At 33.6% G+C, this 17,539-nt stretch overlaps 1 protein-coding gene across 1 annotated transcript in view; it reads right to left on the reverse strand.

Annotated features, from left to right (window-relative positions):
• The window catches only part of ROBO2 (roundabout guidance receptor 2), a 702,928-nt gene that overhangs the window by 140,383 nt on the left and 545,006 nt on the right, over positions 1–17,539 (reverse strand). Inside the window, exon 6 of the mRNA XM_081087410.1 lies at positions 12,708–12,835. Coding sequence (XP_080943536.1) covers positions 12,708–12,835 — 128 coding nt within the window. The remainder of the gene's footprint in view (positions 1–12,707; positions 12,836–17,539) is intronic.

Genomic DNA, 17,539 nt, shown 5'->3' on the forward strand with positions numbered 1-17,539 from the left:
CTAAAGAAAAATAGTATTAGCTTAAAATCTAGTAAATTATTAAATAAAGTGATATTTTTATTATTCTTTTAAAAAAATCTTTTTTTTTACCAGCAGAATAGTTCAAAGGGTAGTAAAAAAAATTATGTTTTGATCCTTAATTGGGAAAACTTCTCATATGATGGTAGAAGAGGATGTAAGTGTGGAGGTGAGGAGAAAAAATCTATAGCTTAACAATGGCTTTTCAAGTAAATGGTGAGAGATGACATCCATTTTCACTAACTTAACCTGTCAACTTGCCAGAACTGTCATGTCAGCATCCAGGGAAACCACAAGGGCTGATCACATCCCATTATCTCATATTTTTAGAAAAAGATTGCATGAAGATGCCAATCATAAAAAAGAGGGGGAAAAAACTTGCAACCAAGAAACAAATGTACTGATGCTGAGGGCTGCTTAGTTAACAGAATTTTAATATGCAACTGCAATGTTTCTTAATAACATTAATTACACGCTTAGTAAGGCACCATCCTAACTCATTAGTGCCTTCTTTTTGTTGTATTTTATCTCTTACTAGCAGAATGAGGACTATGTGATTGGCCTGTTACCATTAACGTTGCTTAATCTTTTTATAGCCCTATTTAAAGCTGCTTGCATAAACATTTTCTAGGCAAGTATTACCTATGTATGCATATGTGTGTATCAATTAACTGCACCAACATTTGAAGTGCCCCTACCATATATAGCGTTATGCTAGACCTAGAGGCAGCAGAAAGATAAATATAATAATGTACTTATTGACAAAGTGCTAATAGTTTTATAGGGCAGATGAAAATAACATCGCGAATAAATCTGAGAAGCAATGTTATGAGAGAGATTTAAAACGGCATTAAGATATATTTTACTCAAATTTTAATTTAATTTGGTTAATATTTTCTAATAAATATAATTACGTACTATTCTCTTGAGTAACACTTATATGTTTAAATAAGTAATGTAGTAATTTAAATGACATGATATAATACTCAGGTGTAATGCACATCATATTTTACAGTATGTATATCTGTACATATATACATAATGTATATGCCTAGTGTATACATAATATATATCGATATAATTTGCATTTTTATATGTAATATATATATACACAGACACACATACTATAAAATTATATTATAATATATATAATGATAGTTCTTTCTGTTTACAAATTACTCATAAAAGTAAAACCTTTTACTTTGTTACAAGTGTGATGTTAATGCTATTTCTTTTTGGAAATAGGTAGTAAAACCTGATAAAACTAATTTCATCATATTGTTTCTGGCCAGATAATTTACATTTTTCTAATATTTGCTGTTTATAATATTTTAATTTAAAATTTTTATCCCCACCTGAGAAATGTTTATTGATTTTACAGAGAGAGGAAGGGAGAGAGACATCAATGCGAGGGAGAAATATTGACTAGTTGCCTCCCATATGTGTCCCAACCGGTGACTGAACCAACAACCTAGGTATGTGCTCTTATGGAAATTAAACCTGCAACCTTTTGGTGTATGGGATGATGCTTCAAATGACTGAGCCGCCAAGGCAGAGCTATAAAACTTTGATTTTTAACTACTAAGCTAACATGCTTTATGTTTATTTTAATTGACTTGAATAGACTCCAAAATTAATGAATATTTAACTTTTTATATATTTAGGTTAAGATAATGGGGTAAAGACTTATAGCTCAACTTTCTTCTATTGAATATAATAAAATAAGTGAATAAAATGGGAAAACTACCATAGCCCAAATCTCCAAACCCAAATTGTGACGTACCCCTTCCAAACATAGTCAAGTCTGGAGGAAAATGAGAAAGCACTGTGACCTCCAACTAGTCTCAAAACACAATCCTCTATCAATACGGATTTTACAAGAATTGTCTGTCTACATTGTGAGAGACCATTCCACAATCTTTTGATGAGAAAGAAGCATCAGGAATCAAGAGAGAGATTTGGTAAATCTGAGACACAGCTTTATAGTTTAACAGTTGAAATTTAAAAGTCAGGGGAGAAGTTATTCAAGGAAAAAAAAAGACAAGCCTGCTACAAAATTTTAAGGTGCCCTCCCCCCGTTGTTCATAATCTAAATGAAATTACATAAAACAGGATCTCTCAAAAATGAGAAACGAAGAACTAAAAAAAGGATAAAGAGACTAAAACACAAGAGGAGATTAAGAATGTTGTATTCAAATTTAACTAGGAAATGAACAAAAGATAAGATAAAATTAAAGAAGCGAACTCTACTTTAGAAACATGAAGAAATGATAGTTGCCCTTTAAAAAGTTGGGGAGCTGATAAATAGGCATCAAGACATCATATATAAATAAAATAAAAATGAAATTCAAAATTATTAAAATTATTATAGAAAAGTTAATAAATATGGAATTTAGACCAAGGAAAGTCAATTTAACTCATGTATTTGAAAAGAAGAAGAAAGACAACAAACATATTCAGAAACAAACAGGAGAAAATATTCTTAAAAGAGAGTAAGTTAAAACATGGCCCTGCAGATTCAAATGTCTTGTTGCATCCAGGATGACCAGGACCAAGATCTAACCCAACAAAGTTGTGGAAGAAGGAACTACGTTGGTATTTATTTAGTAAAGAGCATCCCAGACAAGGATAAAAATATTCTTTAAGCCCCAGACTTCGTTATAGTACCAGTCAATACCAAGACAATGAAACATTTTCACTAAAGTGTGAGGAAAAGAAAGTCTGACTCAATAATGTCATACCTATCCTTTAATTTAGAGGCAATGAGCAGACATTGTTAAACACACAAGGCCCTTCCAAGAGAATCACGTCAGTGACTAAAACCAGCTAAGCACGTGAAGTAACCAGTACTTGTTTTTTCTCCAAAAATGAATATTAACTTAAGATATGTTGAATGTTTCACATTATGGAAACTCTGTTGGAATATACAAGACAAAACAGAATGTTCTTGTCATTTTAAACTGCTATTTAATCAAAACATAAGGAGCAATGAAAAACGTGATGCTTAAAATAATTAAATGGGACTCTGCATAAAGTAGCTAATTAGTGCCAGATGCAGGAAACATTAGTACTTGTAGGAGGGAGATGATTACCTCAGGTCATGGGGTAACAGCTTGTCCAAAGAAGAACGTCTGCAGGGAGTAAAAACATAGGTTTCCACCTAAGACTCAGGATGTCTTTTGCAGAAAAGTAGATCTCGGCATGAAAGGGTTCTTACAAGATACCTACAGGTTTCCCAGTTTTTTTAGTTTTCAAGGCGGGGTGCAGTGCAGTGGTGTCGAAAATATCAGTTGCATTACTCTAAGACTTAGAGTAATGTCTGTTTTATAATTTTCCCTAAATGAGTATTTTAATCACTCTTTTTCCATTGAACTTCTTGGTGGCCTCAATAAAATGCTTCAGAGCATATTAAAACAAAACTGCACTTCAAATAGAACTTTCAAAAATTAATATATATTTAATTTTTGTATTTGAGCAGTTAAAGGACTTGAAAAAAATATATGTTCTTGTAGATTTCTCTTTAGAATAGTGGCTGCTTCTTTAAAATAATAATAATAAAATATGAGGATTTTGCCCAAAACATATTTTTCTCAATATTTATAAACTCTTGTTTATAAGCATGTGTGGATATTTATATTCTTATATCCAAAGGAAACATTTTTCTCAATACTTATAAACTATGTTTATAAGTATGTGTGGACAATTATATTCTTCTATCCAAAGGAAACATACTTTTGAGTCACTATATTAGGAAATACTTGGAAGTTTCTCTAAAGTTATGTGTTGTCAGTTTGCTTTTGATATTTGAAACAAGCGGAGCTTTTAGTTTCCACACTGGAGGCAATCAGCACCTAGCATATGGAGCTTGAGATGCTGAACGAAGCAGGACTCGGCTTCACAAGCAAGGCAGCTGGTAGGTTTGCCGGTTCTTTTCCAAATTACTCATCATGTTTTGAGTTGCTGCTGGAAAAAATGTGTTGCCCATCTCCAAAATAGATGTTCTTTTTTTATTTTTAAGCTTGGGAAAGACTTCCAAATGAAAATAAGACAGATGGGTATAGGAAGAGAGATATTTGTCCCTATTTAGATCATTTTCTTCTACCAATTACCTAATCAGAAATGTTTGTTAAATAAATGAATATTTCAGCATTTACAGTTACCTGTGTCCTAGGATGTACTGTTGCTCTTCATAGAAAGAGTGCCTCTGGGACAGCAAAAAGTCATAGGAAGGGCTGGTGAATTTTTAGTGACCTAAATGGCATTTGTCTAGGTTTTGTGGTAACCAGTGAATAAGGACTTGGATTAAAGGGCTCATTTTGAAATGTAGAACACACAGAAGACGAGTAAGTGAAATCTGGAGAATGCTATCCTCCATTGGCAAGCGTGTGATTGTCTGCTTTCAGTAAAATTTTCCACACTGAGGATCCTCTACTACATCAAGATTTATTCTTACACTCTCAAAAGCACAGGCCAGACGAATTTATTCCAGTTGTAAAGTACATACGTAGATTTGCCAATTCTTTAACTCAGATACAGCTCACAGGAGTCATGCATTTGGACAAAAGTCCCGATTTAGAAGTTTATAATGATTTCTAAATGTACTTTCCACACAGACTACCAAGTTGCATCTGGCATACAATGTAGGCATTGGTTCCTGAATCTATTAGTATTCTGGAATCTGCATTATTTCTCATTTTCATTTGAAAGCTTTAGATAGGAACAACTCACTGAAGTTTTTATAAATTTTATGTACTTGGTACCTATATCTTCAACTGTTTTTCTCCCTTTTCTCCAGTTTTTACCTTTAAAACTGGAGATTAACTGGAGATTGGTAAGAGATTCAAAGTTGAAAAACTTACATAGTCCACTAACAAATATTAACATTAATGTAGTTTTCTATTATTTAAATATTTAATTAGATTTTATTTGATTTGTATCTTTGGACCTTTCAATAAAAGGTGACATATCTAGAGTTCCTGAATTAAAATTGATGTACAAAGTTGATGTAAAGAAAAAGCAGGCTAATTTCTTCATTATCAGTTTCTCCTTTGGTGATCCAATAACAGCATATCCATCATTCAGTTTTCAAAATTAATAGTAGTTGTCAAGTTTAAAGTATAGTTCTTCATATTTTTGAACATTGTCATACGTCATTTGAAATAGATTTATTAAATGACAGGCTTTCCCAGAATAAAGTATAATGTGTCAAGAAGCTATTCTTTAGTTCCAGTCCAATGGGAATCTAAGAAATCATTTGAAACAGAATAAAAAACAGAAATAACTTTTAAAGTGCTTTGGACATGACAAATGCATCTTAATACTACTCTATGTGCATAATAAGTTCTAAACCATATATTTTGTATTTATGAGTTTAAAATATATTTGAAATTATTAACAAATTGTTCTATTTGGGGGGGGACTTTAGAAATAATATAAATCAAGTGGTCATGGTTCATTGGCAAATGGTTACTCTATATAAAGATCTATAAATTAAATGTGATTTTTCCTGCTAATTTATAGTTATTTTATTATTTCCTATTCATTTCTTGATTTTTTAAAATATATTTTATTGATTATTTACAGAGAGGAAAGGAGAGGGATAGAGAGCTAGAAACATCGATGAGAAACATCGATCAGCTGCCTCCTGCACACCCCCTACTGGAGATGTGCCCACAGCCAAGGTACATGCCCTTGACCAGAATTGAACCTGGGACCCATCAGTCCCCAGGCCGACGCTCTATCCAGTGAGCCAAACCGGTTAGGGCCACTTCTTGATTTTTGATGCCATATCATAATGTACAAAGTTATCACAGTAGTATGAATTCTTATAAATACAAAAAATGAAGCTTAAAACTATAATCTATTCCTCAGTTTTCTAACAACATCAATAGTAAAAAGCATGACCAATTTAATAATTGTGTTTAAAGAAAGTCTGCCATTTATGTTCAATTAACTGTAAGCCATAACTGTATTTCAAAAATATTAAAATGTGAAAAAATGTTTCTCAGAAACTAGGAATATGTTAACCAATGTTGGCATAAAAAATTCACATAAATTATCAATCTTGAACTTAATTAATTCCTACAGCAGCTTTATAAGTCAGTATTACTCTCCCCGTGTTATAGAAAAAGAATCTGAGAATCAAGGATATTAAATAACTGACAAAGAAATTACTGCTCAGAAATACTAGAGCAAAAATTCAGATTGAGAAATCAAAGTTTGATTTTATTATACTTTCTATTCATGTAAGTATATACTATTCTAATATATAAAGAGGCAGGGTCCGTCACGACCTAAACGTCTGGATGGATGACCGAACACCAGGCTAGGGGCCCGGCCGGCTCAGTGGAAGTCAGTCCTGGGTCTCGGCTGCCCACAACAGGAGTCAGTCCTGGGTCCTGGCCTCACATGGCAGGAATCAGTCCTGGGTCCTGGCCTCACATGGCAGGAATCAGTCCTGGGTCCTGGCCGCCTACGGCGGGAGTCAGTCCTGGCCTGCAGCGTGGCGGCCAGAGGGAGCTGTGGGAAAGGAACCATGCTGCCATTGGACTGGCCTCTTGGTCCGTCTCCCCACCTGCAGGCTCTGAGGAACCAGAGCCATGCTGTGATCTGGAAATCTTGGTCCCTCCCCCGACCCACAGGCTCTGGGGAACCAGAGCTATGCTGTGATTAGACTGGCCTCTTAGTCCCTTCCACCCGGCCCACAGGCCTGGGGAAGCAGAGCCATGCTGCAATGGGACTGGACCCCACCCGAGGCATCCTGGATTGAGAGATTGTGCAGACTGGGCTGAGAGACTCCCCCAGGGCATGAATTTAATATAATAATAAAGTTTGTCATGTTTCAACAAATGGGAAAGAAGATTATAAATTTGGACCAATATGCATCAAATAATGACAAGCTTTTAAAGTAAGATGGAACATTTATAGAGCTATGTTGAATTGAGTAAATTACTGAGATATCTTGGTGTAATAAAGAAGCAGTGTATTAGATTCGTTCATTCATTCAACCATCCATCCATTTATGCATATAGCTATTCATTTACTTATAACACAACTAGAGGCCCAGTGCACGAGATTCATGCACTGAAGGGCGGGGGGGAGGTCCCTCAACCAGGCCTGTGCCCTCTCACAGTCTGGGACCCCTCAGGGGATGTCCGCCTGCCGGCTTAGGCCCAATCCCCATAGAGATTGGGCCTAAGCTGGCAGTCAGACATCCCTCTTGCAGTCTGGGGCTCTCACAGTCCAGGACCCCTTGCTCCTTACGGCCTGCCTGCAGCTAAGGCAGGAGAGGCTTCTGCCACTGCCACTGCATTCACCAGCAGTGAGTCCGGCTTCTGGGTGAGCGCCTGACCAACAGAAGGCAGCTCCGGCAGTGAGCATCTGCCTCCTGGTGGTCAGTGCATGTCATAGCGACTAGTTGGTCAATTTGCATACTATACTTTTATTATATAGGATTACCAAGGTTTCTTTTACCTAAACACACTTATTGGTTGGTTAAGCTAAACTTTAAAAAAATACAGCTAGGTTATTAAATCAATGAATTTAAAAATAATTTATCTTCCAAATATTTACCAATAATAACCACTTACATTACTTCAAGCAAAAGCTGTTCAATTTTGCAAAGCCAAATGAAGGATGAAATATATTGAAACCACAAACTTTTCATGCCAAAGAACATAGCTCATTACTTTCTTTTCCTCTTAGTTTAAATAACTATTTATAATAATTTGAAGCATTCTACTAAATTTATTTAAATAGGTATGCAGATAAGAAGTATGCAGCAGTTAAAATGCTCTTAAAAAGCAAAGACTCCAAGCAGCTTAAAATAAGGGAAGTACACAAAATGATAGAACTTCTTAATTTATTCATACATAACTAATTTTTGAATATCAAACATAACTAACAATTGATTATTTTATACATACCAGAAAAAGGGAGTATTATATTTTTCTCAAGAAAAGTTTGCAGTTTATAATATTAACCATTCATATATTCTTTTAGAAGAAAATTGTTACCTATTCATTGTTAAAATAGTAGAAGTCACTACAAAATTGTTTATCAAAGTGATGAAAAGATCAGAAACAACTTTCACAGAAGACAGTCCCTCAAGCAATATTTTAACAGGGATGAATATATTTCATTCTGTCAATTTCTACTATGCATGAGTTATGAAGAACTGTACAAAGCCATGCTAAATGGATAGAAGGATGGCTACTTACCAACAGGGCGAGCTGTAGACATTACAATGGTGTGGTGAGAACATAAAAAAGAAATTAAAAGAAAAGAAAATTATCAGAATGCATGATGTGTAATGTTACATTTAAGTATGGACAGTAGAATGATTTCTAGTCATAGTTCAAGTATGAACAGAATGTCTGAGTTTGATAAAACTGAACGTTATAATGTAATTCTAAGAAAGTAATTATTTTTGCATGCCAGGATTAACTATAAGCAATTAGAGAAATTTTATGTAAAGTCATATCTTCATCACTTAACTATAGTTATAATTTCAATGGTGTTTTTAGAGTTAAAAAGCCTTATGGTACTGTAAAGTTAAGAATCTGATTACTGTAACTATTCAAGTCACAGACTAGCAAATGTCATGTCAATAAAAGAAGGCCTCACTGTCTGATTTAAATAGCAATTGGTTTTTAAGCATGGTTAGTCAGAACCATTATAGGACTACAGAAAAGCCCAGGACACTGCTTTTCAGCCAGTAATAAGTTAAGATCACATCACTTTTCATCCCTGGACAGGGCGGATGAAAATATAACAAATAGGTTGGAACATCTTTAGAGATTTCAGCTGAGTAGCTCCCTAACTACTGTTAAGCTTTTTCTTATTTTGGCAGAGGGCAGGAAACAATGACTGACAAGTTGATTCCTGTTCACACTGAAAATGGCTTTCAAACTGGTGCTTCAATAAATTGTTATTTTTATTTTACTCTAACTTTCAAGTACTAAAATAAGTAGTAATAAGTTGCCTCTATTATTAATGCACAGAAATTATAAGACACACATGAGCTTAATAACATTTTTTAAAAAATGAATAATGCTAAATCAACTTAGATAGTAAACCACTTTATATAAAAAGCAATAGGCAAATATAGAACACATGGTCCCATTTTTTAAATGAAGAAGAAATACAAGTAGTAGCATTTAAACTTTTACAAAATCATACATTAAAAATATAAATTTATTAGACAAGCATTTCACCCATATCCTAGCGAATGAAGCTCTAATGTATATGAAATGAGACTCTAGAACTGATGGCTAGTTTCATCCTGATGATGTTTCATGAGGAATGATGAGATACATATGGCCTTTCAAACCATGTTTATAGATACTCATTCACTCAATACACACATCATAATAAAAATATTGTGCAATCTCTGAACAATACTAGAGTTGCTTTTATGTGAGATCCATGGTTTTGTAATATTCACAATTGAAAGGGGAGGTTAAGACAATTCAAAGAAAAATAAAGTAATTATAGTAGCAGGTATGAAAACTCTAGCGTGCTCCATAGTCTATGATGGGTTTACTATAGTAACAGGAATAGAAGAATTTGCCCAATGTACAACAATTTAATTTTTGTTTTTTGTTGTTGTAGGGGACATATGAAAATAATAACCAAGAATAAAACAACAGACTAACATCATAAAGTTGTGGCTTATTCTCACTGACAAGATTTCGATTAATTTTGCCAATGTCCAATAGAAAAATAACTGTCTTTCATTTTTAAATTTGCATTTTCATGTGCCATCCTAAGCTGAATCTTAAACATAAGTTTCCTATACATAGAAAAAAAGCAGCATTTTGATTCTATGCTATTAAACAGTGATAAAGAAGAAACCATGGTGAGAAATCATTTTTTTAAGAAAAAAAAAAGTTTGTTTTCTACTTAGTCTAAGTAAGTTTCAAAAAAAATTAAGGAATTATTGCCCTACAAGCAAGATGGTTATTCCAATGAAGTCTTAATTTATGCAAAGCCAATTTGAGCAATTAAAAAATAGAGAAACATTGTGTTTACAAATATGCAATTTGAGTGAACACATTTTGAAGGTAATCTTAAAAGCTCTGTTAGATCATGAATTATTTGATTAGAATATAAATGCTAGGAGGTTTGTTGTCCACCATCATTTCTTTCAAATTTTATGTTTGTCAAGTCAGCAAAAGAAGCTGCTTGCTGTCAAGTTAAATTGTATAGACTATTTTCACCATATTTTTGAAATGGAAAACCAACTACTAAGTCACTCTTTCAGATTTTGAATATAAAATTTATTTTCCTTTTCTCCATTTGGCTAAAATGAAGATTGTGATAAAATTTTAGCAGAAACATCACAATAAAATCTCTTGTCTTTGTTACATATCAGCATTTAATCCCAGAAAAACAAAACAAACAAAACAAAACAAAACCCCAATAGGTGAATGTTGTCAAAATCAGCAAATTAAAATAAACTGTGTCCCTGCATTAAATTGATGAAATAGATGTGGCCTATTGGGTCAGAGTTGACCGTGTTCTAATAAAACAAGCAAAGGAAGGACTGAACATTTCATTTATGTGCATAGAAAAATGAGCACAGAAAAAATATCATAGATACTATTTTTTTTCCTGTTAACCTGTTAGCATGAGTAATCCCAACTGCTTTTTTTAATGATTAAAATATTTAAACAATATTTTATTCTACTTTCTATTGTATTATGGAGATTTTTTTTTCCTGTGGCCGGTTTGAGGATTCAGTGTTGGATGAGTTATAAATATACACCACACAGATTAAACTTTCTATTCCATCCACAAGGTCTGCTGATTTTAAAAAAAATTCTATTAAAAATAAATAACTCTTTCTATTAGTTTTGTAAGTTAGCTTTAAATGTAAAGGTCCATGCAGGAGGAGCATGCTTTGTTAAATGAAATGTTAAACCTGAAACTTTCAACAAATTATGAAAGCAATTAGCTTGGAAAGATCTTAAAGCAAACAGAACACTTCAAGTCTCATTCACCCAGGCATTCAAGTATAAAGGAACCCTGCTGCTTCTACAAACAAACAGCTCCTCACATTTTATCACCATTTGTTTAGTCAGCAAATAGTTTTTGAATGGAACATTTCTTTGTTGCTTGTTTATTTTTCCCCCATTCACTTCAGAAAAAAACAAACAAACAAACTTTGGAGGGAATTTGGTCGAGTGAATTATTTTTGCAAAGGACTGCCTAGAGAAAAACAAAAATATGTATAAATTATAAAATCAGCTATAGAGAATTCAGGTTAAATAGAGTAAAGAGCCTTATAAAGGCTCATGTTTTGATCATATGTAATCAGTATGTATATTCAATTGATATATAATCATAACTTTTTATGATGTGTTGCCTAATGAGACATGAAAATATTTTTAAGCAACTAGCTTGCCAATTTTGCCTAATGTGTTTTTTATATCAGTCCACATCAAACTGGTGGAAAAATTAAAGTAGATGGAATAGAAATGGACCAATTGGAAATTATAGAAATTACCAATGTTTTCCAGGTATCCAGAGTGTGTATGTCTCCTAGTAATTATCTGAAGGAAGGTGAGGGTTTTCTTTATGATTTGATGCCCAAATTATAGATCTGACAAAAAAAAATTGAGAACAACCAACCCAAGTTCCTCTAAACCTTTCTCCTAATCTTCTGAAAAGCTCTGGGAGCAAAGCTGCACAAGAGTAAGAGGTATGACTAAACAGGGGGAGCAGTAGCTGAGACCTGCATGAGAGTGTGCAGCCAGCCTCCTCATCCGAAAGGCTGAGAGGAGAAAGTGTCAGGGGAGTGGAAGAAAGATTAAAAGAATGAGCAGGGGATGCATTTGCCTGTTTCTGTCTAAAGTTCGCTGAGAGTAAACAATACCACAGATAATGTCTATTTGGCCAGAGTTGGTGTGGCTGTCTGCTTGGTACTACTTGGTACCTTGGGCTATGTAATTTACTCATATGGATCAGTGTGCACCACCAGGAAGAGAGTTAATTCATTCTAGTTCACCGTAGGGTTAAGTAATGCTTTCCTTCACTTATAAGCAATTCCAGGGAGTCTATAAACGAACATTATCCCATGACTGAGAAAGTGCATGACACCCAGAAAGTGAAAGTTATTACAGGAGGAGCGCTGGCTATTTCAATTATTTAAGGCCAGTGAACTTCACAAATCACTCTCTAAATCAGATTTTCTCAACGTGGGAGCTCCTTTGTATTCATTTTTCACCTTTTGAAGCAGTGTTAGGGTTTTTTTTTGTGTGTGTTTTTTTCCCCAGATTGCTTTTTGAATGCTGAAATAAAAATAATAATTTCAAAACAGCACTCTGCAAGTATAAAGTGACAAACTACTACACTGAAACACAAAGTACTTTTGAAATTAGCGACATTTAAAAGCAACAAATAGTTCAAAGCAATGGAAATATAAACACCTATTTTTAAGATTCATTTTAAAATCATGTTAGCTATTATTTATTTTTAAAAATTAAGTACCTCAAATAATCATCCTTTTGAACACAAATTTGAAAGTAATTTTACCTCAATTAATAATACAGTTGTATATAAAATCTATGCCTTTTAATATAATAATAAAACAGGGTAAGCTATTATTTTGATGGTGGGTTCACTCACCCATGTAACTAAATATTAGCCTGTTGGTCCAATCATGTTACACATCTTCGGTCTCTTACCTCGAACAGTCAGGGTGGCAGAGGCTTCCACTTTTCCAACCCGATTCTCGGCAATACACATGTAAGTGCCTTCATCTACACTCAAAGCCTTTTTAATTCTCAGTGTGTAGTCATCTTTGATGTCATATCTGTGTAGAATATAAATTGGTTTTATTAAATAGGTTTGGTTATATTTAAATAACAGTTCATTTTTCTACTCTGTTTTGCCTGAAACAAAATAACACACACACACACACACACACACACACACACACACACACCATTCAGCCATATAGTGTAATGCTTAGATTAAAGGTATTGCTAATATGATCATTAATTTCATATCTGATTGCCAGGTGCTTGATTATTAATTACCTATTTTTATATATATACACAACCCTTGCCACATCCTAATTATCAAATGTGTTAAAAAAAAAAACACCTCAAAAACATTCCTTCACAAAGATAAATGCACCCATAAGTTCATTGAAGCATTATTCACAGTGGCCAAGACATGGAGACAACTAAAGTGTCCTTCAGTAGAGGATGGATAAATAGATGCGGTCCATATATATTATGGAAGACCATTCAGCCATAATAAAAGATAAAATACTGCCATTTGCAACAACATGGATGGACCTTGAGAATATTATGTTAAGGAAAATAAGTTAGTCAGGAAAACCTAAAAACCAAATGATTTCACTCCTAGGTGAGGTATAAAACTGAAACTCATAGACATAGACAACAGTATGCGGTTACCAGACAGAAGGGAATGGGCGACAGTAAAGGGTTAAGGGCGCAAAATACACGGTGATGAAAGATGATTTGACTTTGGGTGGTGGGCACACAATGCAATATACAGATCTATAGAAATATGCACTTGAAACCTATACGATCCTTTTAACCAATGGCATCCCAATAAATTTTTTAAAAAGAAAAAATCCACAAAAATATTAAATGTTTAATTAATAAGGAGAAATAAAATTTATGTTAAATGTTAAATAACAACAACAAATTATCAAATGCACTACCAGCACTATTTTTGGTTACTCTTAGACAAGTAGTTCATATTTGAGTTTCTTGGTGAGTTATATCCTATCATTTTATAGGTTACACTGCTTTCAAATGTATGGTTTATGTTTTTAGGTATCCTGAGTATAAGATAGCTCAAATATTTAAAGGGGAAATTTATTTTCTCATTTGTTGGCAAACTGACAAAATAAGCATTGGTTGAAAGAATTAAGAACTTTTATTAAATCATCAACATTAACTCTTAAAATATCAACATGTCTGGAGTGATCCTGAAAACGCACATGCTCTTTCTCCAATGGATAATAATTCCTCTGAAACAATTACTTTTTCCTTAAAACTACATATTTCACAAGCAATTAGATGTTAAATATCTCCACAGGTCCAGTAAATGTGGCCTTTTTCCTGTATCTTTCTGGATAAATTGGGATATGCTCAATTGTAATCTCATTGATGCTTTACACTATTGCTCTGGGTATTTGGAGAAATGTGCATTTTCCCCAGAGAGCAAATATTGACTGAGTAGTATGATAAATTTGACTAATAGTTTCTTACATTTCAAGAGTTCTTTACATTTCACAACAGAATTTAATAGACGATTTCACAAAAATAAATGACTTAGAGATAATGCCTACTCCCAAACGCCATTTTATAGAAGATGGCAAGATTGTCTTGAGTTGCAAAAAAAACTGTGACAGTATTTCTGTGACAAGGACATTTATTTTGCTAACACAGAGCAACGCACCCCTCCCAGCTGAGGTGTGTGTTTACTGTTCTAATTGCCTGTGCACTGAGCAGGTGTGCATTTCTCTATTTTGTGTTCGGAGTTTCAAAAACTCCAGAAAACGCTGTATCAATATTTTTCTCAATATGAATCGAAAACCAAATGTAATCCTTAGAGGTTCATAATGTGTTTACTAACACAGACACACTTTAAAATTATTATGTTATTGAACAACCTAATGTACTTAAAATCTTTGCCCTGATTTGCTCTTATACTGTTTTTACATAATTGAGAATGAATTTTAAATAATTGGATTATGCTTTGGTAGAAAACAGCTACTTTCGATACATGGTATAATGTTATATATGTTCAACATGTAGGAAGTATCATCTGACTTTAATTAAAAATAGGGAAAAAAAGAAATAAATGAAAAAAACATTACTTGTGAGGAAACTAATAGAAACGGAGTGATTTTGATTGTGAAATCTGCCAGTCTCAGACTTGTATAAATGCAGTCATTGTTGCCAGGTTTGATTAATGACAGTTGTACAATCATGTGCTGACAGTCCCCACCATAAAGATACCTTTTTTCCTGATATGAAACACTGCTGAAAAATGCAGCCCAATCAGATTTGGCCGCTGGACAACATGTGCCATCATCACTGTACCGTGAATGGAGATTGATTGGTAACCAGCTGTGACAAAGTGAGAAAAGAAGCTCTGGTTTTGTGTTGTGTGTCCCTCCCCCCCCACCCCCACCCCCCGCCCCATGCGAAAAAGAAAACGAAAACTGAATTGTGTCAAAACCATTACCATCTGTTCAGCTAAATAATAAACAAAACAAAATAAGTCAAAATACATTTATTTTAATACGTAAAACAACACTTTGTATGCAAGTTTCTATTTGTGTGTGATCTTCTTAAAAGTGTTTCAAAAGAGAAAATATTATTCATTTTTTAAAGAAACAGAGTACTACATTTTAAAATCACTTCCAAATTGAAATGAAATAATCTATTGTAATTCTTCCTCCTAAAGAAACTTTGTCTTTTGGGAATGTTTCTTAGAAATCTAAATTTACTTTGAAAATATCAAACAAGATTTGAAAAATGGCAAAATTTTATAACATAACCACATTTCATACATTTCTCTCACTTTGCAATCCTCAATGCACATTCAACTTCTAGGGTAGAAACCTATGATTTCCTGGTGTTGTGGATATAACTTAGGGACTTCTCCCTCCAAGTTTTCCACAGTGGCTTTAAAATTTGGGAGGAAAAAAGAATAACAAATACACTACAAATTCTACTACAAAGTGGAATTTTACCATGCTCAGTTCAAGCCTGTGTATCTCATTGCCTTGTTTGGATTCCATGAGATCTCTACACTATTAAATCTCCCTGAATAACCATTTTCATCTCAAAAGCACCTTTGTTTTTCATGGAAGTAAATTTATTTTCTCAACATTTTTAGTTTTTGAAATTACCTACTACTTCTTGCTATAAGTTTCCTGACTCCTATTAATAAGTTGGCCAATAGGAAAAAGTATGAATTTAACCAGGAAATATTTAATGTCTATGCAAGTAAATGTGTCTATTTTTTTTAGGGAGACTTGAGAAGTTTGTTTTCAATTTTCAAAAGACTTGTAGTCAATCCAAAGAGCTGAAGATCACCTTCTACCTTTTACACTCTTTCAGACAATAAATGCCTGCAGTTATAGGCATTACATAGTTTCATAATTCAATAAAGTGTTAACTATGGAGCTTTACATGAAAAGGCCACAATGTTTATTGCCTATTTTAAACAGAATAATTTTAGAATAAAAATCATATATTAATCTTATAAAATATCATTCATTGATTATTATAGACACACCCTTAAACTAATAGAGGCCATGGTGTGGATTATAGTAGATGTGGAGATGCAGCCATTTAGAAGTCAGTGATGATGTATTTCTATTAGTCAAAAAAGTCCATTTGAATAATTCACAACTTTGAATCAAGGTACTCTTCTACATAACATAAACGTTCTCGGAGAAATTTAAATCTTTTGCCTCTTTCAGTCTTGACAGCTGAAAATAGGAAAAAGTTGTCAATTCTCCTGAAACAATTTTTCTGCTCACAGTTTTTCAATCAAAATCTTTCCACAGACAATACTTGTTACCAAAACTCATGTAAGTGCTTCTTGGCAACCTATATATCAAGCGATATTTTCTTAATCTTTAATATTTAAGGTATATCCTAAAGTTAAGCTCTTAAATTACAATTGAGGTCTGGGATCTTCAAATAGCCAAAACCAGCCATTAGTATTTTGATGGCAAAGGGATACTGAGTCAAGTTTGCTATACATTCTAGCCAACCTAGGTCATATATATATATATATATTTTTTAATCTACGGTTATAATGCAGGTTAGCGTTTACCATTTGGGTAAAGAAATCTTTACCTATTCTTTCAGTTGGGTCACAAGCATTTCTGGGCAAGGCAACTAAGAGCAATATAAAAATACAGATATTCCTTTAAAATGACAATTAATGTAATATTCATTGGGGAAAAAAGGTAAAAATCTTGGGAGAGATTTGTATGGAAATAACAAGAGGCTAGGTGTTCTCTGAAGAGAACTTGCTGTTCTGTTCTGGAAGCCTCTACTGTAAGCCAAAGTGAACCTTGATGATACTCTGACTCTGCCTTAAATAACCAAACTACTCCTCATAATTCTCATTGAGTTGTGTGCATTTGTCGTCTAGTCACTTACACATCCTTATAACCATTACTCTGAATTCTTTCTCTGACAAATTACTTGCCTCCATTACATTTGATCCCTTTTTCTGGTGATCCCTCTTTTTCTTTCCTTTAACTCTCATATCTTTCCTTAAATGCTATCCTGCTACCTCCAACCCTTGCCAGCCTGACTCATAGATGGAAAACTCCTCTACTTTATCTCCCTTTAGCACAACTGAGAGAGCAGGACATTTTCCAACTAAAAAGCTAAGAGAAAACAAGTAAGCGAAAAAGATGCTTTAAGACATCCACAATAGGATAACAATAATTGACATAATGAAGTGCAGATTTCAGATCACCAGGTAGTTAGGCCAAATGACAACA

This window comes from Myotis nattereri, assembly GCF_964212035.1.
Source record: "Myotis nattereri genome assembly, chromosome: 3".
Taxonomy (NCBI): domain Eukaryota; kingdom Metazoa; phylum Chordata; class Mammalia; order Chiroptera; family Vespertilionidae; genus Myotis; species Myotis nattereri.